The 26,380-nt window shown below is 37.3% G+C and overlaps 1 protein-coding gene across 1 annotated transcript; it reads right to left on the reverse strand.

The window, feature by feature from the left end:
* Positions 1-21,355: 21,355 nt before the first annotated feature.
* On the reverse strand, positions 21,356-25,962 carry LOC145140111 (uncharacterized). Its single transcript, XM_079073708.1, has 8 exons — positions 25,707-25,962; positions 25,527-25,604; positions 25,170-25,476; positions 24,677-25,074; positions 24,134-24,442; positions 23,448-24,002; positions 22,788-23,321; positions 21,356-22,656 (listed from the first exon to the last, which is right to left on the reverse strand). Exons 1-8 carry the CDS (start codon positions 25,960-25,962, stop codon positions 21,356-21,358), a joined length of 3,738 nt encoding a protein of 1,245 aa, XP_078929834.1.
* Positions 25,963-26,380: the final 418 nt, after the last annotated feature.

Genomic DNA, 26,380 nt, shown 5'->3' on the forward strand with positions numbered 1-26,380 from the left:
TACCCTTTCTCTAACTTAATTAAACTTATGCCTTTGTTGCAAGTCTTATATTATCTTTTTGTAAGACTACAATGATCAACTCCTAATAACGACTCTGTTTAGACAACATTATCCTACTTCGGTGTGTACAAAGTATTTAGGTATTAATAAACCTCTATCATTCTTTCTAATGATACTTCCATTATTGTTATTATGATATAGTACATATATAACTTAACTGATATATTACCATACTGTAACGTCCCAAAAATATGACCCAAAAATATCATTTTCAATTTAATAAAAACAGTATTCCAAAAACACCATCGATTCAATCCAAATAAAATAAATGCATCAAACATCATCTCAAATCAGTGTAAATCACAAAGGTGGAACTCCGTGGTGTGTGCAATGCAGTCATCCCGAGCTCTTCCACTTGGAACCAGAAGTACCTGAAACATAAACTGAAAACCGTAAGCACAAAGCTTAGTGAGTTCCCCAAACTACCCCATATCATACATAATAAATCACATAATGGGCCCCTGCCCTCCATCGGGCCCCGCCGGCATCGAGCCCCGCTCGGTATACAGATCTGTTATTCCTAGGCCTCGCCTGACATCAGGCCCTACCCACTATACACATACAATATATATCAGATAATCATGCTAACACATACAATGATCATAAAACAATAGCATACGATTCAGTCATTGGGCCTCGCCCGACATCGAGCCTTGCCCGGTATACATAGCACACATAACACTTGCAAGGGTCACGTAAACCCCTAGCATCCTAACATAAACAATAAGGGTCGCAATTAGTGCCTTAGACCCGCTAAATCTACTGAGGAAACTCACCTCAATCGATAGGTAAAAGATCCTACACCGACTGCTGCTACGAACCGACGAATCCCCGAGCTATCAATACCAAATAACATCCAATTAATAAATGGATTCCAATCCATAGCTACCAGTCGATAATCAGCGTATAAAGACCATTTTACCCTTAATCTAGTTTAGACCAAGACTTAGGCCCAAACCTATAATCCAAAAAGGCCCAAAATCCAACTAACCATTCAAGGCCCATACTTGGCCTAATTTTCCAAATTGGGCCCAAAGCCTTACATGAGCCTTACCCTAAAGCCCAACAATTCTCCTATCTAAAACACTTGCACTCAGATGGCCAAAAAAGAACCCAATCACTTAAGCCCAAAAGAAAGGCCCAACCTCAAAGCCCAAAACGCAAAACCCAACTGACTGAGTACGCGGGGCGTACTCCGATGTACGCTAAGCGTACACACTATATGGCTTGTATTCCGCGCGTACAGACTTGTACGCCCAGCGTACTCACCCATTAAGCCAAAACTCACTTTAAGAACTTAATGCTTAAGAACAAAAGTCCAAACCACTGATCTAATACCCAATAAGCATCTAGAACCATAAATTCACTGACTTGGTGACTTTGCATGCCCCAAAAGGACCCAACTTCAAGATATAACACTTTACTTTCACTAAATGGACATAATCTCATGCATGGGTGATTCTAAACCCTAAAGGTGCCAGCTTCATGAAATTTGAACCTCAGAAACACCAAGAGTGGCAACTTAAAGCTCCTTGAGTGGTGTCAAACCACTAGATCTCATTCATGGAACCAAAAAGGGGTCCAAAACTCATATATACTAGATCTAAGACACTAATGAACAAGATCATAGCTTTTTACCTCAAACAAGCTGGAAATGGGGTAGAGAATTAGGATCCACAAGCTCTTCCTTGATCAACAACCTTACACTAAGCTCCTTCCTCTTAATTATGAACCAAAGCACACCAAAATGAACATAGCGAGCTCAAAACACAATGGACAGGTCTAGGGTTTCGAATATGAGGAAATAAGGTCAGTGGAGGCTGAGAAATGAGGGTAACATGATCCATAAGTGAGATTATATAGTGTCCAACGCCAATAAATAGGGTTTCACTAAAAGGCACGTACGCCCGACGTACGTGTCCGGAGTCCCGATCCCACCTCTCATGAGTACGCTCAGCGTACGCCAGTGTACGCCTCGCGTACATGGCCTCGAATTTATACGCTCTGCGTACTCTCAATGTACGCCCCGCGTACTAGGGTTTTTCCTTGAACCCTAAATTCTTCCGAAGGCCATAATTTTTCTATTATAAGAGTGATTTCCATGATCCTTATATCCACGAAAAGGTAACGAGAAGCTCTAGGCTTTAATCAATGATAACTGCCATAAAATATCCCGAACAAGAATCTAATTTCCATAAAAGCCTGTGCTGACACTTTACCAAAATACCCCTCGGCTCCAAAACACAAACCAAACACCTAGATCGTCTAAATTACGTCGCACACACCCGAATGGGAAGCGATTCGGGACAGGGCATTACAACTCTCCCCCACGCAAATTAGATTTCGTCCTCGAAATCATTCCTTACCATCTCAAGCACGCCAGACGGCTTGAGCAACACAAACACAACCCCGAGTATACAATACCCCTCCCAAAGGCAACCGAGCCCAACCCTAGCAGCGCTCTCTGAACCTGAAAATGAACGAATCTCTTCCCAGCCTAAAACAATCCCAAACAAAATAGCCACACCTACTCAACCAGAAATCTGAAGTCTCGAATTGGTCTTACTCCTTGACAGACCGACCGCACTGAGTCTTAGCTAACTCCATTTCACTTATCAATCAAACTATCTATTCAACTTTCGATTACTTGATGTTCCCACTAGAAAAGGGATTAAATATTCCTTCAAGAGAAAACTCATCCTGATGATAAAATTCCATGAACATAATGAACAACACGAGACAAGCTGGGAGATAAGCCTTCTAATGCTGAACAAGACACTACTTCCTTTAACTATCGTCCCAACACACCGCTATTGAAATCCTGAAACCCCCATACGTGCGTGATCCTTACACAGATAGAACCAATCTAAAACACAATCACAAGAGCCTGATCCACCATCGATACTGAAACCATCCTTTAACCCTTAACCCTTCAACTAATGCCCTCGGCATACAGATTCCTTAATTCATATCTTCCTGAAATGAATACCTTGCACATAAAGACCCACAGTTTCCACCAAAACCAACTCGATACATAACTCATAACCCGAGATCCAAGGATCTATACATACATGTCACCCGAAATCTTCTGATTCACAGTAACCCCTCACTAAACCGAGATATAAAGATTCCCAACCATCGCAGTAACTACCAGTCTTGCACCTGGTCCAGCCACCTAGTTCTCAATAGTCCAAATGACAAGGCTACCCCAGACTAAGCATCAATATTTTCCACTCCCTGACCACACACTTAATCCTTCAAACCAAGATCCGAAACCCCGACCCAACGGTCTCTACCAGGTCCCACCTGCATGGCCACAATCACACGACCCTCACCTACGGGTCCCACCTAATCTATACCAATGAAAGGGCCACGCTCCCGGGTCTCACCCCTATTAGAGCTATACAGACCTAACCCTGCCTTGGACCCCAATGGTCCTCCTCCTAAAATAGATCAATGTTCTCCGACAATCCTGTCTGTCCTATCCAAGGCACGAACTAATACTAATGACCAACTCAATGATAGTCTACCTCAACTGGTGAATGCAACGATCCCATCGTAGACTTACAACATTTCTAACCAGATATGGTTATCACCCATGGTATTACCATATCAATACCATCCCAACCCCAATCTTCCTGTGTCGAACCCGCATCTAACTGAAATCCAATCAGGTGTCCAGGTCATGCTTCGAACCCCAAATTCTTTATCAGACAAGAACAGGCGGCGAGGCTGTAACACAACCCTTAACTTGGATCCCATCATAAGCCTACTATATGTCACAAAGAAGATGTCTACCATCCATTGTAAGTTTCCTGAACTCCCAACTTACACAACTTCTATCCAGACGGCCAATAGAGTCGTCTCTCCTCCCAAAAGGGATGTGAAGCTTACCCTAGTTCCACACCCGAAATTCTGAACGATTCTCCCCCCACTTAAATTCTCAAAGCTCTCCTATCCCATGAAACTTGATGGATTCCCAACCCATCTTCCCTTTATACATCATGAAAAAAGTTGAGCTACGCTTTCCAATACTAGCGTTCCATTACTAGTCAATTTCGATGATTGCCCTGCTTTTTGAAATGCAGATGAATATTCCCTAAACTCTTAGCAAGTCTAATAACCACAATCGCTTCCTAAGATACTGCACTAAATTCGTAAGTCTTTTATACCGATGACAAAGACCATAACCCTTGCTCTGAACTGGCGAATCTACACCCACACTTCCCATCCTCAACAAAATTCCTGAATTCTAACCATCTACAATCCTTGTGACAAAAAAATTCTCCTGCCAATTCCAATTACCAAACGACACATGCGACTGTCACCGCCATCTCCTTGATACCGCTCGTTCCCTAGCAAGGGTAGTGGTTGAACCCCAAATGTTCTTCCCTAGACAACTGACAGTCATACCAGAACAAATGCTAACACGTCTGGACTCTAACTTTGCTGAATAACTAATCCTATTGATTTGACTAAAAAAATCTCTCCATGAAAACCCCTGAACTGAACCCAACAAAGAACCGGAACAGCTCCTCGAAGAACTAAATCCCACTCTTCAAAGTACGACCCACTAGCGACTCTTGGTGTGCAAAATGGCATATAAAAATTCATGACAATATAACCCAGATAATAGCAGAGAACCAAACCAGAGATAACGCTTACCCAAACCAAAGTAGAATTCCAATGCAAGATAAATCCTGGCAATAACCAAGAAGAAAGTTGAAGATAACATACCCGCAATAACATCTGAAGTATTCATGACCTCCTCCGAGAGACATTGAAATACTCTTCTTCTCCCAGCTGGGGCCCTTGCCCCATCCTGACAACCAACAGTGATCCTCAAAATAACCGGAGTAGGTGCACTCACATCTCCACCCCTCAACATCAGACAGTCGGCCTTCTTGTGGCCCACTTGATTGCAACGAAAACATAACGGGCTTGCCTCCTGAGGACAATCTCGACTGACGTGGCCAACCCTTCCACATTTGTAGCAGCCCATGCCCCAAGAACAACAAAACCCATCGTGCTACTTCCCGCACATGCTGCACTGACCTCGACCCTGCTGGCCCCTCGATCGCTGATTTGAAGTCTTGAGTCTTGAGTCTCTTCGCAGGACCCTCAACAGCCTGCACATGCTCTGGCTCCCTCTTCTCCAGGTTCCCCAAATAAATCTCTCGATCTCGGGTTACCCCAGCCATCCCATTATCCTCCTGAAGAGCTAAGGTCGGACCCCTAAACCCGACGACCAATCTGTCAGTGACACGCCCAATGATGTCGGGTAACTCCTCACGTAGGGCTCGTGAAACCTCCGCGACAACCCAATCATGTGATTGAATCCCCATAAAACATGGAGCATAACCCACCTCTGATCCCAATGACAAGAGCTAACAATAGGATCCTCCTTCCTGAAAGATTCTAGGGATCTACTGTTGGATTAGGTGTCTAAGCCCATAACTATAATTGGTATGTACTTGAATTGATAGCAGCACAGTCTTTTTGGGTTGCCCTCAACCTAGCAACTGGACAAGGAAATTATGAAAGGAGAGATATTAATTTATAAGATTAATGAATTAATATAAATGATTTATTAATATGTTAAAAGATTAATATATTAATTAGAAATCATTATGTTTAATTAATAGTTATCCATAAATTAATCAGAATTAATTTTGGGGTTAAAAGAATTAATTATAAAGTGCAGGGACTAGTTTGCAATTAACTGATAGTTGAATGGAAGGATCCAGAACTCCCTTGGAAGGGGGTGGACGAAAACCCTAGGGGAAACCCTAGAGAATTCGTCCAAGGGGTCCAAGATAAGGCCTTGGGTCTTGCTTAGGCCCTAAGCAAAGGATAACTAGGGTTTTCCCTAAACCCTAGTTCCCTCAACTATTTAAGGAGCCTCCTGGCTCACATTTTGGGTACTGATTTCTTTGGAAGAAACCCTAAGGCCGAAATTGCATACTCTCTCCATCCTCTCTCCTCCAAGTTTCCTTCTTGCTAGTTCTTGGGTTTGATTCCATTAGAGGCATTACATTTGTGGTGCTAAGCTTCCAAGAAGATCAAGATCAAGATCAAGAGGATTATCAATTGTTTGCTAGAACAATTGAAAGGTATGTAACTCCTAAACCCTAGTTTGTTAATTTTGAAATTAGCCTCTCTCCTCTAGGGTTCTTGTTTTGCAATTCAAAGTTATATGTTCAATAGTTAAAACATAGATCCAAAGTAGGTTGCATGTGAACTTAGGAATTGTTTTTCTAGTTTATTTGTTTTACCTAAAACCCATCAGTGGTATCAGAGCCATTGTTTGTTTTAAATTGAATTGCTATAATTGTTGAATTGCAAATTAGGGTTTATAGCTATTAAACCCTAAAGGCCAAATTTTCGATTTCTAGGGTTTTGGATGAAAAGGGTTTTTCGAAAACCCTAGCCTCCAAAGAACCCTAATCGAAATTAGGGTTAGGGTTTTGAAAACCCTAGCCTACTCCCTTGTGAATTTCGAAATATGCTAGAGGATAACTAGGGTTTCTTGTTTTGGATAATTGTTACTTAATTAGATTAATTGGATAATTATCCTTACCCTATTTTTCGAAATTTAGAGGGATAAGGATTAGGATTAAATTAATGGATTAATTTAATTAGATAATCCTTACAAGATTTAATAATTTGATTAATAGTTAATTAAAAGATAAATATTAAATCTAGTTAATTGGTTTATTTAAATTTAAATTTAATAGCTTAAATTTCGAAATTTATAAACCCTTGAAGTTTTAAAATGTTTTAAAACACACCTTATATATATATTATAATTAAAAGTTTAATATTATATATGTATAAGAACATGGTCAGTCAAATCGCTAGTATGCCTCATTCACGAAGCTAATCTATAAGGGGGTATAAGGAAACTGCCTATAAAATGGTAGTTGAATGGGTGTCCACTCTCACCCACCGCCTCCTTGATTAGTGGAGGGTCGTTAGCAGAACGGATTTGATAGGACAACTACTTCTCATTAAAAGTATAATGATATTAAAGAAAGTACTAGAACATTATTTTCAAAATCCCAACTCTAGTTACTTTAGGAAAAATGTGAAAAGTATGCTAATCCATGAAATTGTACATTATGCTTTATTGGTCGTTAGTGGAGCGTGTGTGGTTAACCAGCACACTAAAAGGCACTAATAAAGAGTAGTAATGGGTATCTCATAATTGTCATTTTGATGGAGTGTGTGTGGTTTACCAGCACATCAATAGTTAATGATAAAGACAATGAGGTTACCAAGCACATTTGCATGGTTATTCACATCTTGTTTGTGATCCTCGGCATCCCAGTCACAAATAGAAGAGCATAATCTGAGATTAAAACATTCCATTGAATAGTTTCAATGTATCTCAAAAGAATTAGAAATTTCACTTCGTTTGTTTTGTCTAATGGTGGAATTGGTGAATCGTCATTCACCTACCTTTATGAAATTTGCACTTGGATCTCGGCATCCCATTCCTAAGTTGTGAATCTTCATAGTTGGATCCTAACCTTGATATTTTATATTTGGGTTATTATATTGAGGTATCTTGAAATCTAACTAAAACCTTCTTTCTTTTCAGATGTCTACTCCTGGAAACACTTCTGCTTCATCCTCCTCCAACCAGAACTTCTCTTTGCTCAATATCTACTCCAAAGTCGTTATGGATGGCTCAAACTATAACGATTGGATGCGCAACATCAAGATGGCTCTTCGTTTTGAGAACAAAGAATATGTTCTTGAAAAGGAGCTCAAAGAGCTTGATGAGAATGAAGCTACTCCTGAAGATCTTGCTGCCTACAAGAAACATTACGATGATGCTACCAAAGTGGCATGCATCATGGTGGCAACTATGTCCCCAGAACTGCAGAGGTACTATGAGGACTATTGGCCTTTCGAGATGAACAAGGACCTTATGGAAAAGTACCATAAGCGAGCTCGTCAAGAAAAGTTCAAAGTAGTCAAGTCACTCATGGCTTGCAAGATGAAAGATGGGGAGTCGGTTGTGTCACATGTGCAAAGAATGCAACGCTACATAGAGCGTTTGGTCAAGCTCAATATTCACTTTGATGATGAATTGGCCATTGACATGGTCTTGAACTCACTTCCTGAATGTTATGGTCAGTTTATTCTAACTTACCATTTGAACAATACTGAGCAGACCTTGGCCCAATTGCACAACTTGTTGCAGACAGCTGAGGCAGGGATGAAGGGTAAAAGTATACCCTCCACACCTACGAGTGCCCCTGTTTTGGCTATTGGACAGGGAAAGGGGAAAAAGAGGAAAGGTCCTCCCAAGCAAAACTGGAAGAGCAAGGCTCAAGCTGGGCCATCTAGTAATGGCCCAAAGGCTAAGCCCAATGGTTCCACTCCCCATGTTTCTGATCCAAAAGAGGCAGTTTGCTTTTACTACAACCAAAAGGGGCATTGGAAGAGATCTTGCCCACAATATCTGCAAGATATCAAGGATGGCAAAGTGAAGCCATCTTCGGCAGGTATTTACACTATTTCTGCTAATAACTCATTATCTTCTCGTTCATGGGTCCTTGATACAGGATGTGGTTTTCATATCTGTTCTGATTTGCAGGGTCTAAAGGAAAGTGAGGAGATAGAGCGAGGAAGGATAAACCTGATCATGGGAAACAAAAAGTCTTCACCAGTAACCAAGATCGGAGTTTATCAGCTTCTGCTTAGTAATGATGTTAGATTAGATTTAATAAATTGTTGCTATTCGTCTGAGATGACGAGAAACATTATTTCATTGCATGCATTGTTCAGACAAGGTTTTACATATTCTTTTAATGATTTGAATGGTTCAATTTCTGTTTATAAGAATGGTGTTTTTATGTTTGAAGCTTTGCCTTGTAATGGTGTGTATGAAACAGTGACTTGTGTTGATAGCCTAGGAAATAGTGTACTTAATATTGACTTGTCTAATAGTGTAGACAAGGCATGCTTGTGGCATTGTCGTCTTGGACACATTAACAAGAAACGCATAGCCCAACTCCAAAAGGATTGAGTGTTGGAATCATTTGACCTAAAGTCAGATGATATGTGTGAATCTTGTCTTTTGGGAAAGATGACAAAATCACCATTCACAGGGTCTTGTGAAAGAGGTGAAGGTCTGTTGGATCTCATACACACGGATGTGTGTGGGCCCTTCAGATCAACTACAAGAGATGCTAATCGATTCTATGTGACTTTCACTGACGATTATAGCAGATATGGATATATCTACTTGATCAAGCATAAGTCAGAAACTTTTGAAAAGTTCAAAGAGTTTAAGCATGAAGTCGAAAATCAATTGGGCAGAAAGATAAAGATACTTAGATCCGATAGAGGCGGGGAGTATCTTAGTATCGAGTTTAACGACTATCTGAAAGAATGTGGGATAGTCTCACAATTGACTCCTCCTAGGACACCACAGTTAAATGGTGTAGCTGAGAGGCGTAATCAAACCATGTTAGACATGGTTCGTTCTATGATGAGTCGGGCTTCGCTTCCCATTCACTTCTGGGGGTATGCCTTAGAGACAGCCGCCCACATCCTCAATCTTGTCCTTACAAAGAAGGTTACCAAAACACCTCACGAAATGTGGACAGGGAAAGTTCCCTCGTTAGCACATATTAAAGTCTGGGGTTGTGAAGCTTTCGTAAGACGAGAGACTCACGACAAGCTAGCAGCTAGAAGTGAGAAATGTGTTTTCATTGGTTACCCAAAGCAGTCTTTTGGATATTTGTTCTACATGCCTAGTGAGAACGTGGTCTTTGTAGCACGAAGAGGAGTCTTTCTTGAAAGAGAGCTCATATTCAAAGAGGACAGTGGGAGCACTATTGACCTTGAAGAAATTCAAGAGTCAGCCAATGAAGGAACCTTAGATGACACTAGCACTCAACCAGAGGAAACAGTTCTTGTTGAACCAATTGATAACTCATTACCTCTTAGAAGATCCACTAGGGTGAGTGTGCCGCCTGAGTTGTATGGTTTTCATATTACTTCAGATGGTGACACATTCATAAGTGACAGAACACTGGTAAACTTAGATGAACCAGTCACTTATAAGGAATCAATGGCAGGCCCAGAGGCTTCCAAGTGGAAAGAGGCAATGGACAGCGAGATTAAGTCCATGTATGACAACCAAGTTTGGAATTTGGTTGATAGTGCACCAGGTCGCAAGACAGTTGGGTGCAAATGGATCTTCAAGAAGAAGACAGACATGGATGGGAATGTGCATACATTCAAGGCTCGACTGCTTGCAAAAGGTTTCACTCAAACCCCAGGGGTTGACTATGATGAGACCTTTTCGCCAGTAGCTAAGATTAAATCTATTAGGATATTGCTCGCCATAGCTGCCTTTCATGACTATGAAATCTGGCAGATGGATGTCAAGACTGCTTTCCTTAACGGAAAGTTGCCTGAGGATGTTTACATGAATCAGCCAGAGGGTTTTGTTGATGCAAAGTTTCCCAATAGAGTGTGCAAGCTTGAGAAATCCATTTATGGATTAAAACAAGCATCTCGCAGCTGGAATCTTTGCTTCCATGAGAAAGTCAAAGAGTTTGGTTTCTCTAGAAGTGAAGATGAGTTTTGTGTGTATATCGAGGCTAGTGGGAGTATAGTAACTTTTCTGGTGTTATATGTCGATGACATATTACTCATTGGTAACGACATTCCAACCTTGAGAGATGTTAAGTCTTGGCTTGGAAAGTGTTTTGCCATGAAAGACCTTGGAGAAGCTGCCTATATTCTTGGGATTAGAATATTGAGAGATAGAAAGAAGAGACTAATTGGACTTAGTCAGAGCACATACTTGGATAAGGTACTAAAGAGGTTTAGTATGGAAAATTCCAAGAAGGGAGAGCTACCTATCCAGAGCAATACCAAATTGAGTAAGACTCAATGCCCGAGTACAGATGTTGAAATAGATGACATGAGTCGTGTACCTTATGCTTCCGCTGTCGGATCGATCATGTACGCTATGACATGTACTCGCCCTGATGTGGCATTTGCTTTGAGCATGGTCAGTCGCTATCAGGGAAACCCAGGTAGAGCTCATTGGATAGCAGTTAAGAATATACTCAAGTATTTACGAAGGACAAAGGATTGGGTCCTTGTGCTTGGTGGCAGTGATACTTTGAGAGTAGATGGTTACAGTGATGCCAGCTTTCAGACGGATAGAGATAACTTCCGTTCTCAGTCAGGCTGGGTGTTTTTACTGAATGGAGGAGCAGTTGCTTGGAAGAGTTCCAAGCAAAATACGGTGGCTGATTCTACTTGTGAATCAGAGTACATAGCAGCAAGTGAAGCGTCAAAAGAAGCAGCTTGGTTGAGGAACTTCATCGGGGATCTCGGAGTTGTCCAACCATCCAGGAGCCTATGGAACTGTTCTGCGATAATGAAGGAGCGGTTGCCTTGACAAAGGAACCGAGAGATCATGGTAAGACCAGACATATCGACAGAAAGTACCATTTCATCAGACATAGAGTTGAAGAAGGCCATCTTATAGTAAAGAGGGTGTCATCTGAAGATAACCCTGCAGATCCCCTCACAAAGGGTCTGAGTAGGGATAAGCATATTCAGCATGCTCGGAGCATAGGACTGAAAGATGATATTAGTTTTAGTAGTTAGATTAGTTTTATTCTGAAACTTGTAACAAAGTAAATGTAGTTGACTTTTGGTGATTAAATAATAAAGTATTATTTATAAGTTTGGTTTCTGCCTTTTGTCAATTGTTTATTATTGTGTTTCATTTTTGCATGTTTTACTTTCCGAATAATAAGATTATTCAAACTCCACAGTCACTCATACTTTTGGAAGTAAGTAGTGAATTAAGACTGTCATGAACTGGATTGTAGATTGTCTAAGGATAGACATGGCAATAGAATTGATGCAACGTTCATGAGTACTCAGTAATTGAGATTTGAGTACTGGATAAACCCTCGCTCAGAGTATCACTTCATGGAATTCATCACGAGTAATACTGAGACGATAATATCTTATAATCTTGAAACGAAGATATATGAGTTGCAATTTACAAGTCGGTCATGCATTCGTGATACGAAAACGCATCAGTAACTTGGTGTTATAAAACGTAATGTCATGCATAATTTGATGAGTAAAAGATACAAGCATATGAGTCAACGTTTATTCGTTCCTTTTGCCCTAATAGGAAAAGCGATATCTGTGGGCCCCTCGATGATTTGGTGTTGACTTATGTGATGGGCCCAGCCAGGACTAGATTGATGTGTTCAATTAGAAGTCCTACATCATCACAAATCAGAAATCGGGAAACATAGATTCTGGACAAAGAGATTGATTACATTCCATGTCTTATGTCTAGGGATATCTAGCAGAACGAAGGATTATATGATCACTTATCTTAGGACACATAACTGACTGGGTCAGAGTTCGGCAGCAGCTTTTTGGAAGCTACAATTTGCTGGTCAAATTTAGAAGGCATACTAGCAATTATAGTTACAGACTTATCCAAGTGGGAGACTGTTGGATTAGGTGTCTAAGCCCATAACTATAATTGGTATGTACTTGAATTGATAGCAGCATAGTCCTTTTGGGTTGCCCTCAACCTAGCAACTAGACAAGGAAATTATGAAAGGAGAGATATTAATTTATAAGATTAATGAATTAATATAAATGATTTATTAATATGTTAAAAGATTAATATATTAATTAGAAATCATTATGTTTAATTAATAGTTAGCCATAAATTAATCAGAATTAATTTTGGGGTTAAAAGAATTAATTATAAAGTGCAGGGACTAGTTTGCAATTAACTGATAGTTGAATGGAAGGATCCAGAACTCCCTTGGAAGGGGGTGGACGAAAACCCTAGGGGAAACCCTAGAGAATTCGTCCAAGGGGTCCAAGATAAGGCCTTGGGTCTTGCTTAGGCCCTGAGCAAAGGATAACTAGGGTTTTCCCTAAACCCTAGTTCCCTCAACTATTTAAGGAGCCTCCTGGCTCACATTTTGGGTACTGATTTCTTTGGAAGAAACCCTAAGGCCGAAATTGCATACTCTCTCCATCCTCTCTCCTCCAAGTTTCCTTCTTGCTAGTTATTGGGTTTGATTCCATTAGAGGCATTACATTTATGGTGCTAAGCTTCCAAGAAGATCAAGATCAAGATCAAGATCAAGAGGATTATCAATTGTTTGCTATAACAATTGAAAGGTATGTAACTCCTAAACCCTAGTTTGTTAATTTCAAAATTAGCCTCTCTCCTCTAGGGTTCTTGTTTTGCAATTCAAAGTTATATGTTCAATAGTTAAAACATAGATCCAAAGTAGGTTGCATGTGAACTTAGGAATTGTTTTTCTAGTTTATTTGTTTTACCTAAAACCCATCATCTACAAGCGTTGGGCTCCAAATGAGCCCCCAACTGCCTCACTACAATCTCGGTCTTGAAAGCCCTGTGACAACCATCCAAAAGCTCCAAAATCCTCATCCTACGGGCTCCCTATATTCTCCAAGACTCTCCCTGATTCAAGTATTGATCCTGTGCTTTTAGTAGTACGGGCCCAATACTACCTTCCATACCTATCCGTACTTTCCTCAAGAATCATCCTGAATCCTCCAAGTCACCTTCTCAAACTAATACTCCAAGCACTTACGAAACAACGCAACAAAAACCCATTGAAGCATTTTCTAAGCTTTCCTAGGTTCCCGACCTCACCCTGCCATCAGTTGCTGAAGAATTCCTCATAATGTCAGTTAGCTACTTTGTGAACACAATCATATGCAACCAAGCTCAGATAATCCTTCGAGTAAAAGACTCATCCCTACAATGGTTAGACTCAGACGAGAGCTGTGCAATAGGGTCAAATCCATCACTCTGAGATTATTCAACCTTTATTACATGTGACTTACCATATTCACTTAACAACTAACTCACATCACCTAAGAGTCCCACAAAACATAAAACAAGCAGCAATCGTGCAATAGCACTCTGATCCTTATAATAACCAAAGAACTTCCAACTCCCACACCACAACTCATGCTAGGAACATTCACTTTCACTGCTGAGTGCCTTACACATACAAATTATACCCATCCCAGCATCCCATGCTTCATAGGCTACAAGGCATCACATAACATGCCAATCTATCACTGGTTAATCAGAACTAGCATGCAAGTCTACAAGGTCAAACAGTAGGAATACAAAGGTATCTCTCCTAGCATTCTATCATGCAGATATTGAGCAGATCCTTAGCCCTAACTAGCATACGATTCACATGTTCATAATTTATATCATATAAAATAACATGTATGGGTATTTTAGGAGACACTTACTTGAGCTTGGTCTATTGCATGCACCAAACTCTCTTTCTTTTATTAGAAACCCTTTATAAAACATTTTCTTTTTGAAAATTCTACCCAACCTTCAGTTTGAGTTCAGACACACCTGAGATTGTGCCTGAATCCCTCAAACTAAGGCTCTGATACCAACTTGTTACGTCCCAAAAATTTCATTTTCATTTTAATAAAAACAGTATTCCAAAAAAATCAACGATTCAACCCAAATAAAATAAATGTATCAAACATCATCTCAAATAAGAGTAAATCCTGAAGGCGGAACTATGTGGTGTGTGCATTGCAGTCATCCCGAGCTCTTCCCCTTGGTACCAGAAGTACCTGAAAGATAAACTGAAAACCGTAAGCACAAAGCTTAGTGAGTTCCCCAAACTACCCCATACCATACATAATAAATCACATACTGGGCCCCCGCCCTCCTTCGGGCCCCACCCGTCATCGAGCCCCGCTCGGTATACAGATCTGTTATTCTTAGGCACCGCCTGACATCAGTCTTTGCTCACTATACACATACAATATATATCACATAATCATGCTAACACATACAATGATAAAAAAAAATAGCATACAATTCAGTCATCGGGTCACGCCCAACATCAAGCCCCATCTAGTATACATAGTAGCACATTACACATACAAGGGTCACGCAGACCCCTAACATCCTAACATAAACAATAAGGGTTGGCATTGGGCCCAATCCCTTATATGGGCGTTACCTTAAAGCCCAATAATTCTCCTATTCCAAAACACTTGCACTCAAATGGCCCAACAAGAACCCAAAAACTTAAGCCCAAAAGGAAGGCCCAACCTCGAAGCCCAAAACGCAAAACTCAAATGACTGAGTACGTGGGACGTACTTAACTATACGCTAAGCGTACACGGTATATGGCTTGTACGCCATGTGTATAGACTTGTATGTCCAGCGTACTCACCCATTAAGCCAAAACCCACTTTAAGCACTTAATGCTTAAGACCAGAACACCAAACCACAGTTCTAATCCCCAATAAGCGTCTAGAACCATAAAGTCACTGACTTGGTGACTTTGCATGCCCCAAAAGGAGCCAACTTCAAGATATATAACTTTACTTTCACTAAATGGTCATAATCTCATGCATGGGTGATTCTAAACCCTATGGGTCCCAACTTTATGAACTTTAAACCATAGAAACACCAAGAGTGTCAACTCAAAGCTCCTGGAGTGGTGTCAAACCACAAGATCTCATTCATGGGGCCAAAAAGAGGTCCAAAACACATATATACTAGATCTAAGCAACTAAGGAACAAGATCATAGCTTTTTACCTCAAACAAGTTGGAAATGGAGTATAGAATCAGGATCCACAAGCTCTTACATGATCAACAACCTTGTACCAAGCTCTTTCTTCTTGATTATAAACCAAACCACACCAAAATGAACACAGTGAGCTCAAAACATAATGGAGAGGTCTAGGATTTCAAATATGAGACTATAAGGTCAGAGGAGGCTGAGAAATGAGGGTAACATGAGCCATAAGTAAGATTATATAGTGTCCAATCCCAATAATTAGGGTTTCACTAAAAGGCATGTACGCCTCGCGTATATATGTGTACGTGTCCGGAGTCCCGATCCCACCTCGCATGAGTACGATCAGCGTATGCTAGTGTACGCCCTGCGTACATGGCCTCGCACTAGTACGCCATGCGTACTCTCTATGTACGCCCCGCGTACTAGGGTTTTTCCTTAAACCCTAAATTCTTCCAAAGGCCATAACTTTATATCCACGAAAATGTAACAAGAAGCTCTACGATTTAATCAACTCATACTGGCCATAAATTTTCCCGAACAAGAATCCAATTTCCATAAAAGCTCGCACAGACACTTTACCGAATTACCCCTTGGCTCCAAAACACAAACCGAACACCCATATCATCTAAATTACGTCACCCACACCCAAATGGGAAGCGATTCGGGATAAGGCGATACACATACTTGGTTCGCATATCTTATATCAACATATATTTTCTTATCACATATTCCAGGAAATAGCGAATATCAAACGTACAAAACCTTTAACAGATATTTGATACTTATATTAAAATCATGTTCATGAAAGGGACTATGCACTCACTCGATAAAAGTGGATGACTGACGATTTTGGCAGCACTTAGCTTCATACTTTGAAAAGACCTAGACGCATAAAGTATTCAGCCTTAGTCTAGTTTCGTAATCCTGGTGACTATAATAATTATATTCTGGATTTCTCATTCATCCCAATGTCTACATCAAGATCTACCATGTAAGGATCAACAAGGCAGGATAGTTGGGAGGCAGGACCATTTTAGCATATAGACTTTTTGAAATCCAACAGCCAAGCCAACATGACCATTCTAGACTCCTCTCCCGCAAGTAGATCAATTGGTATTAGGACTTAGAATCCCTGATAAATCTTATTTATATGTTCATAATAATGACTTATGACTATAAATATAAGTTACACTGAAAGAAAAAGACTATAACTTAACTTACAGAGGTTTTAGTGAAAATCGAGAAAAACGCACGGACAGAATTTCGACCTGAATACTCCTTTTCATCGGGCTCCTAAAGCTCTAAGGACTCTACTAAAATATTCTAAAAAGTTGGGAAAAACCGAGTTTGAAAGCTAGATAGGTTTTGAGAGAGATTTGGAGAAGTTGTGAGGAAGGAATGCTGATTTCGCAGCCTATTTATAGGTTTTACAGGAGTGTGCACCATGCCCCTTTACTGTGCGCGCCACGCTCAGGGGTCTGCTGGCTTCACTCCCCCTTTCGCCATGTGTAATTGCCTAATTCCTCCACACATCACTTTACTAGAATGTGACACTTGTCGCATTTTCGTGGTGCCACGTAACCAAATCTCGTGGAGCTACATCGCATTGACTCTTGGAGGAGTGGATGACCAACTTGCCACGTAGCGCACTTCGGTGCTGCCACATCATCAGTGCAAGTAAATATTTTCAGATCTTCGAATGGCCATAACTTTCGCATACGAGCTCCGTTTTTGACGTTCTTTATATCCCCAGAATCCTCTTGACGAGCTCTAAAACTTTCATTAATGCCTCAACATCTAATTCTTGATCAAACAAAAAATCATATTTAGACTGTTGAAGACTGTTAAAGTCTGTGCGAATATCATAACTTTCATTTATGAGATCTTCAATTCTCATTTAGATTGTTTCGGCTAACAATCAACCGTGTAGAAATTTTTATTTCAATGCCGCATACTGCTATACCAGGTCGCACAGAATCTTCACAAAATCATAACTTCTTCTCACGAAGTTAGATTTGGACGTTCTTTATATGAACGTTCTCCGTTTAACGACTACTACGACTTTCAGCTAGATCTCTTAGGCTAAAGAATAATTTATCAAAAATCCACTTTTTTACAATACGTAGAGGCGTGTCGGTTTAATCGTGAAACTTCGAAGAATCATAACTTCTTCATACAAAGTCGGCATTCAACATCTTTTATATGTACGAAATCTTTTTCACATATATATCATGACTTTGTTTAAGACTATTTGTCCTAAATAATCTTTTATCAAAAAGTTGTTTTTAACGATTAATATACTTTAATTGACTAGCCTAGCCTGGATCTTCAGGTGTTACATTTATGATTATATATTCCTCTAGTATGAAGACCTTAGAGTGGAACGTTTTAATCGCATAATTGTTTTATGTGGTGGCGCAGCCAGATATTTGGATATGGGGTGCAAACATAATCGAAATTCGAAATACTTTTTTGTACAAAATTGTTTGATATTTAAAGTTGTACATCCCAAAAATTATAATATACGGCGAATATTACAATTGAAGCCATCGAGTTCATTTATCACCATCCGAAACATATACTTCTGTAATGAAAGTCACCAAAATTCATTCAAATAGACAAGTGAAATTACTTCTCTTCGTTTTATATTTCCATTTATAGGTTTTATTTATATTATACATGATAAAAATTAGATATATAAAAACGGCACTCTTTAATTTTTACATGCACATAAATAAATTTATGACCCAAAACTTAATACCAAGCTAACCAAAAATGCTTAATTTAACCGTGGAAAATATAATTATAATAATTTGTTTTTGAATATTGTGTAAAGTTAACATTGATAAAGTAATTGATAATACGTCAATATTATGTAATGAGAAATTAAATAGCCTTCTATATTTTTTTCTATTTATCCTCATCGCCATTGTTAAATGGGCCTTAAAGAATTTGTTGGATATCGGTGCATGCAAATAAAGCACACCAACTAAGAAAAAATCAAGAAGAAAGGCTCAAAATACGGGACAATTTTCTGAGTTTTTAATTCTCTATTTGAATCTCAAATTACATTAGCGAAAACTACGCTTCTATTTCTATTTGACTAATGCAAACCAGTCCTACTATGCTATGCTGAAAATAATTAGCAACAAATAAACCCACGTACTCTTCCTACAATAGTGCCACTAACCCCTTATTCTATACCAAAGTGGGTCACTTAGACCAATTCTTTTGCTCCAAGTTTAGAGTAAAAGATAAACCGGATTAGCCCAACATAATTCACCAATAAAACCATTTCATAATTCAATACTTATAACTTTGTGGAGGTATGCAGCGAATTTACCAATGAAACCAATATTTTTTTGACACGCACCTCCGTTTGAAGGTTGCAGCGCCGAAGGAAGATGGTGTGCCCACTGAAGATTGCATCGCCAAACGAGGAAGAACAAGCGTGTAATTTGGAAACAATTTCATGGGATATTTCTCTCTTCAATGTTAATATCTTTAAATGAATGGTGTATTTGTTATTATATTAACTTTTCAGTGGAAAAAGTAAAAGTTACACAGAAATATAACACATGTCATTTAAGATAAGTAGAAGGTTGAGTTGGAAGAAATTCTACAATGATATTTAATTTATGTCAATATGTTTTGATGGTTTTTTTTTAGAAACACAGAAACAAATTTCCATGTGGGCTTAACTTTCCTTCTTGGGCTCTTGAAAAGATTTAAATTTGGAAATAAACAAATTTCCAACGCCCCTCTTGCATCCGCCAGTGGTTGTATGTAAACAAGTCATCGGATTTATCTATCTCTAACGCTTCCATTCTCATATGGTGGAAATGGAATAATCGTACTTAAATTAATCATCTGAAGCTTTGAATTTACAAGCATTTGTTTTTACTTTTTAGGTCTAAATGCTAGAAAAAGCTATGTACTTTCATTTAATTGTTTATTACAACATTATACTTAAAGTTTCTTTTGTGATGAATAAATGTATTGTCAACTTCCCTTATAAAGGTATTGTACTTTGATAAAAGAACTCAATTATAGAATCTTACTTTAACTAAACTTGATGCTGAATTACAGAACAGAAAACCAGTCATGTCTTTGATTCAATTCAAGACGGAGATCATGTTTAAGTGACAGCTGGAAGCCAATAGAAGGTAATCAAAGAGAGAATATGGTCGAAAAAAGTGGTCTCAAGTCAAAATATGCAGTGCGAAATTGGACAGTATTACATGTCATCGTTTCAAAAGAGGAGTTAACAGTCTCGCGATATCGTTTGCCTTTAAAAGGAATTCTAACAAAAGAAATCCAACCACTAATTTAACAAATAAGACTAACAAGTAACAGTTAATACTAAAAATGGAAGATCACTAAATCAAGAAGGAAGAGATGAAATAATTCAGATATTTCAGTTATCAAATATAAAATATCTAGGAGCATATATAAGTTTAAAAAGAAAAACAAATAAAACACTGTCTAAAATTTGGATATTTCAAATGAGTGTGGTCCATTACATCTAAAACGCATTTATTAGCTCATGCTTTCATTTGTGCTTATTTTCTTTTAAGCTCGTGCTTCACTTGTGTCGATAGACATTCCTCAAATCCACTAAGGAAAGGTCCAAAACCGATATACAGGTACACCAGAATTTAATGCATGCACATAGATAAGATATATTAATCTACGTATATAAAAAAATAAAAATGAATTGTGCCGATCGGTTAGGTAAACAATCATACAGAAGTGATCAATCAATTCTAGAGTCCAACGGGCAGTGTATATATATATATATATATATATATATATATATATATATATATATATATATATATATATATATATATATATATATACTAGGTTACAACCCGTGGAAACCACAGGTAAAAAATTTAAAAACAAATTTATATTATTAATAAGAGTTAAGTTTGTTTAGGATTATTTGTATTGATTATTTAAAATTAATATTAATATAAATTTGTAAAAAAGTATATAAATTTGAATATATGTTAAAGAGAAACGCAATCAATCCATCGAAAGGTAAATATGAAGATAACTAAAATGCATCTTTGAATATGTGAATGCTTTATGAAGTGTGAGGGGAAATCATTATTTTTTTATTTGAGGGAGCAATCAAGAAACACCATGTGGCATCTATTAAAGTCTGAAAATCAAATATCGAAACAAATTTAATATTACGGATTACAATGCTATATAAAAAATAAAATATTAAAAAAATATAATAAAAAAAAAGAAAAAAACACAATTGTTTGAAGTTAAGGGGTACGAAGCATTTATAAATTCTTAAAAACTTCCTTATACACAACATTTGAAGTTTTGTTTGTAAGTCTATCATCCTTATCTAAAATTACAATTTCAATCATTCTCTACTTTGAACTTTAGATAAGGCAACATACAACTCTCCATGTGAAAAAACAGGATCCTTGAAATACAGACCAACCTTTGATAACGACTGCCCCTGACTTTTATTAATTGTCATTGCAAAACATACAACCAATGGAAATTGTCTTCTTTGAAATATAAATGGAATTTTTTTTTTCAGATGGACTTAAAGACATTCTTGGAATAAATGTTTGCTTTCCAATATTAGTTCCAGATATGATAATTGTCTCAATAACACGTTTGCCCAAAGATTTCACTTGTAGTCTAGTGCCGTTACATAATCCATTTTCTGATCAATGTTTCTTAGTAACATAATTGGAACACCGACTTTTAAAATTAACTTGTGATTTGGCAAACCTGATACTTTAAGACCATTTAAAATATCTGGGGAGTATAAATTGGGATCAAACTGATCATGAATAAACTCTGATTGGCAAAGAGTATCTGAACTTAAATATTCTACTTCGTCTCCGGGAAACAATGCTAACAAACGATCATTGATTTGTTGGACAACTTCATTTTTTGGAGCTAGTATAGCTCTTTCTTGAAAATAACTCGTAACGTTGAATTTTTCCAAGATTGAAGGATATACAAACTCAATTAATGAACCTATAGGATCATGTGGATCATTAATGAGAATATCATCCGGAACATCAACAATCGCTTCACCATCGTTCGAACCACCAACTTTTCCTTCTCCTATATCCAAAAGCCAGTTTGCAAAATTATGTATTTTTCGAATATCAGATGGATCCCTTCCAACGGTTAGTCTCATGTTTTTTGTTAATCTATGGACTTTGCATTGTTGCCATATATATGAAGAACTTAAAGAAGCATTAACAATATTTTGTCTACTACCTCCTTGAACAACAGGTAGAATCTGTCTGAAGTCTCCTCCAAAAACAATCGCTTTCCCTCCAAATGGAATATTTGAGTTGGTAGACTTATCAAACTTACATACATCTTTTAGAGCTCGATCTAAAGCTTCAAATGCATGCTTGTGGACCATAGGTGCTTCATCCCAGATAATCAATGAGCTTTTTCTTACTAATCTGCCGAGTTCACTATCAGGCGGTATCTTACAAACAGAATACTCCGTAAGATTCAACGGAATTATAAACCGAGAGTGTGATGTCCTACCTCCAGGCAATAATAACGATGCAATACCACTTGAAGCAACATTTAAAACTATATCACCATTACATCTAATTGCTGCAGATAATGTCTTCCAAAGAAAGGTTTTGCTTGTTCCGCCATATCCATACACAAAAAACACACCTCCTTTATTATCATTGAATGTAGTCATGATATCAAGAAAAATATTACGTTGCTCATTTGTTAATGCATGAAACATACTATCAAACTCTTTCTTTAAAAGCGGTATGTCATACTCTAGCTCCTCCATGATAAGGCGATTTGTTGAAGAAGAAACTGTATCAGAATCAGGGTAAGGCATTTGTTTATAATTTTTAAGACTGGTGTTGTTACGAAGTAAAATCTGTTCGATCTCGAACAAAGTCAGGTTTTTGAGTTGATCCTCATTGAGTGATAAACCTGTACAAAATGAACAATATGTCAAAAAGAATATAATATTAAACAGTTTAATGGTAATAAAAAAAATTGTACCGTGCATATTGAAATATATAATATTCGTTTTTACAAATAATGATAGAAAATTATAATACCTGGAGACTTTAATCTACGTTGTTGGTTGTAAAGAATACCATCCGACAAGTGTTGCCATGTATTTTCCCAAACAAACTCTGGTCTACCCAAACTGTTAGACATTAACATCGTAGCAAATAAGAAACGCAGATAAAAACCAGTTCCTGAATGACTTGCTTCCTTAATTGCATCAACGTATTCTTTGTCGTCATCTAAGAGGCCCAAAGCATAACATGCATCTCGAAAAGTAGGAAATTCTTCACCATTTACCGTACGAATTTCTTCAAATGATTTTGGACCTTTCACTTTATTTAAAAGAATCCGTAAGAAGTATACTTTTCCAAGTTTAGGTGAAACAGAGTGAATCCTTCCTATTGAACGTCGAATTTTCCTTGGCTTCCACAACCTATCATTAGGTTTCCAAACAAACTTTGTAGGAAATTCAACATATGTAAGTTTTCGTGCATCTTGATTAATTTTATTACATTCCATCCAAGATGTGAACATAGAAGCAGCAACTGAAGGTTGTTCAAGAACATCGTCAATATCATCGTCTGCAACATATGTGACTTGTTGTTGATCAGGAAGATGAAAAGGTAGTCACATCACAGAAGGATATCGGTAATGAACATCGTATTTAAATATTTGTCATGATGCTTCACATGCAAATATATATCTACAATCATAATAATCTTTTATTTCATCTACAACCTTTTCGTGATGAGAATCAGTGTTGATGTCAACAGCAATTGTAGCTCTATCTGGACCTTTGTTTATATATTTAAACAGATACTTTATGGAAGATCCCTCATTGCACCATTCAACATTAATGTGTGCCTGATATCTTTTCAACAGATATTTGTTATATGGAACAACATTTCTGTTGTCTAACTTGACACCTGATTTTTCGACAAAATATCCATTGTTTCTTCTCATATATAAGGGATAACCGTTGACATCAACCGAAGAATGATCACAGAATTGCTTTGGAAAATTTTTCGAACATTGCTTGTCAACCATGCATGGGCAATTCATATTTTCAGCTCCACAAGGACCATGTATCATGAATTCACTTACAAGTGAATACAATTCTGGATCTTCATTGATATTTGGAATCTCAACAGAAATAATCGGATCAAAATATGCAACAGTAGGCCGCTTGGAGTCAACATGCATAAACAGACAAATATGACTATGTGGCAAACCTCTTTTTTGAAATTCAATTGTATAGACCACTGCAAATTAATTTTATAAATAAGATATGATTTGTACTGGATGAAATATATTTGCAAATAAAAACAAATATTAATAAACGAAATAATAATTATAAAAAAATATTAGAAATAAATACAACAACTTTTAATACCTCCTTGAACAATGCCGAAAATTTTATTTTCTCGTATGTCTTTAATCAAAGCATCAAGCTTTATTTTGAATAACCTACATAAGATATCAGGTCTATCTTCTGGATGTAGTGAAGTGTTATGAAGAAACCTTTTAACTTCAGGCCATTTTGGATTACATATAAAGGTTATGAAGAAATCAGGATATCCAAACCATTTACATAAGGACATGGCGTCAAGGTAGTTTTGCATCATATAACGTACACCACCAGTGAATGAAGAAGGTAAGATTACACGTTGTCCAACGTTGGATATATCTTTATTCCCGAGGTCTTGTTGATTACGTAAATTTTCATAAGACTCACATCAAAGAATTTGTTGTTTGCTCCTTATGAAATGTAATCTCTCACTTTCAGTCATAGTATAAGCATCAACCAAAAACTATTGGAACAACCTTTTCGAATTAAGAATTAGTGAAAAATATTGATCCCTGTCCTGTATTCTATAAGAAAAAAACTCTCTCATTGTACAGTTGGGCCTCTGGCTGTTGCTTGAAGATGTAATACCTCGATGTGGTATGTCAACCCTGTAACCATCATCACCAAATGGAAACAATATTGAATACTGAAGAGGAAGGTATGATGGATGTAATTCACTAGTACGCCGTAGAGAACCTGATGAAGTTTGAACAACAATATCTCTATTATCAATTGAATCACCAATATCTCCAACAATTAAAGCGGCAACCTCAGAAGCAGACGATAGGTTGTATGTCCTTCCATCTTGGTCCCTTCTTCCAATAATTCTCAACTTGATATCAACATGAGGGTTTTCATGAAAACAATCTCTAACCATTCTATAAGACTGAACCAAGACATTATTTGAATCTAACATCAACTTTAAATCTTGTATAATATCATTATCAAGGACAGAATAATTTGATGTAGATCGTTGATTTTCTCCACTACAAGTAACATTAACATATAAACATAAGATAAATAAATAAAGTAATGATGATGAATAAGATATCTATTAATGTGATAATTGTGAAAAGTGTACCCAAAACATGTTCGTCTATTTGCGATCTCATTATCAGTATCGTATATGTACAACTGAGAGAATTTTGGTTTTAACCCCTGTTCCGGTAAAAGGCTTCCGATACTATGATAATTTTGACCGCTAAGTCTAAAAATATATGGACCATTTCCTCTATTGATTGAGGAATCAATCTTGCCACCCATTGACGTAAAAGAAAACATAGAATTGTAAGAACGAATGTTCCTCATGAAGTGTTTGCTTTTAGAATCTCCAGATGTAAAAAGATTTTCATAACTTGAAGGTACATTCTTTAATGCTAGTAGTTCAACTTTGTCATAACCACAACATAGAGAATAATTTTAATTCTCCTTTTTTTACATCTGATAGATTCATCTTTCCATAATTTTGCAAAACATGTTTGGCATACAACAATCTGATCACCATGATCCAAATAATCTGTTAATTAAGGTTGACATAAAAAAGTTAATCATGTAAGTTTATATAAGTGAAAAAGATTGAATGAACAAATGTAAATATTATATTTGTAAAAAAAATTACCTTTTGATATACCGTTGTATATGTTTTGATCATTTTGGCCATCGATTTTGTCTTGATCGGATCTCAGACCAAATATTGGAATAGGAGTTAAATTTGGCCTTTTTTTCTTATCTTTATTATTTGGATTAGTTAACATGACTGAAGACGATCTTGATGTTATTGTAGATGATTTGTTGGATGTGTCGCCATTTGAAAATACAGAGTATTGTCTAATATTTGTTAACGGCGATTGAAAACTATTATTGGAAATATCCATGGCTAGGGAAAAAAAGATTGAAAGTATGCATTGTTAAATATGATAGAATAATAATATATATTATAAAATGAAATGGTAAAATAAATGAGCTACCGTTGGAAATGTTAGATAACGGAGTTCTAACATTTAAATGTGAAGGAGGAGTTTGTAACATTGGTTGTCTACAAAAAAAATGATAAATAGATTATATAAAAAAAATGAGGATGTCAGAATTTTTATTTTACATATTTAAAGGAAAGAAAAAAAGTGTATAAGCAATCAAGTATGTTACCGTTTGAATCCAATGTAACGGTGATTGAAAACTGTTATTGGAAATATCAATGACTGGGAAAAGAAGATTGAAGGTATACATTATTAAATATGATACAATAATAATATATATTATAAAATAAAATGGTAAGATAAATGAGTTACCATT

This window comes from Lactuca virosa, chromosome 9 (genome assembly GCF_052849685.1).
Source record: "Lactuca virosa cultivar CGN04683 chromosome 9, Lactuca_virosa_CGN04683_v6, whole genome shotgun sequence".
Lineage (NCBI taxonomy): Eukaryota > Viridiplantae > Streptophyta > Magnoliopsida > Asterales > Asteraceae > Lactuca > Lactuca virosa.

Coding starts and splice junctions, on each gene's coding strand:
- LOC145140111 (XM_079073708.1), bottom strand. CDS start 25,962: ATGGATATTTCCAATAATAGTTTTCAATCGCCGTTAACAAATATTAGA. Junction 25,075..25,169: donor AATAGACGAACATGTTTTGG/GTACACTTTTCA, acceptor TGTTACTTGTAG/TGGAGAAAATCAACGATCTA. Junction 22,657..22,787: donor ACGTAGATTAAAGTCTCCAG/GTATTATAATTT, acceptor CATTTTGTACAG/GTTTATCACTCAATGAGGAT.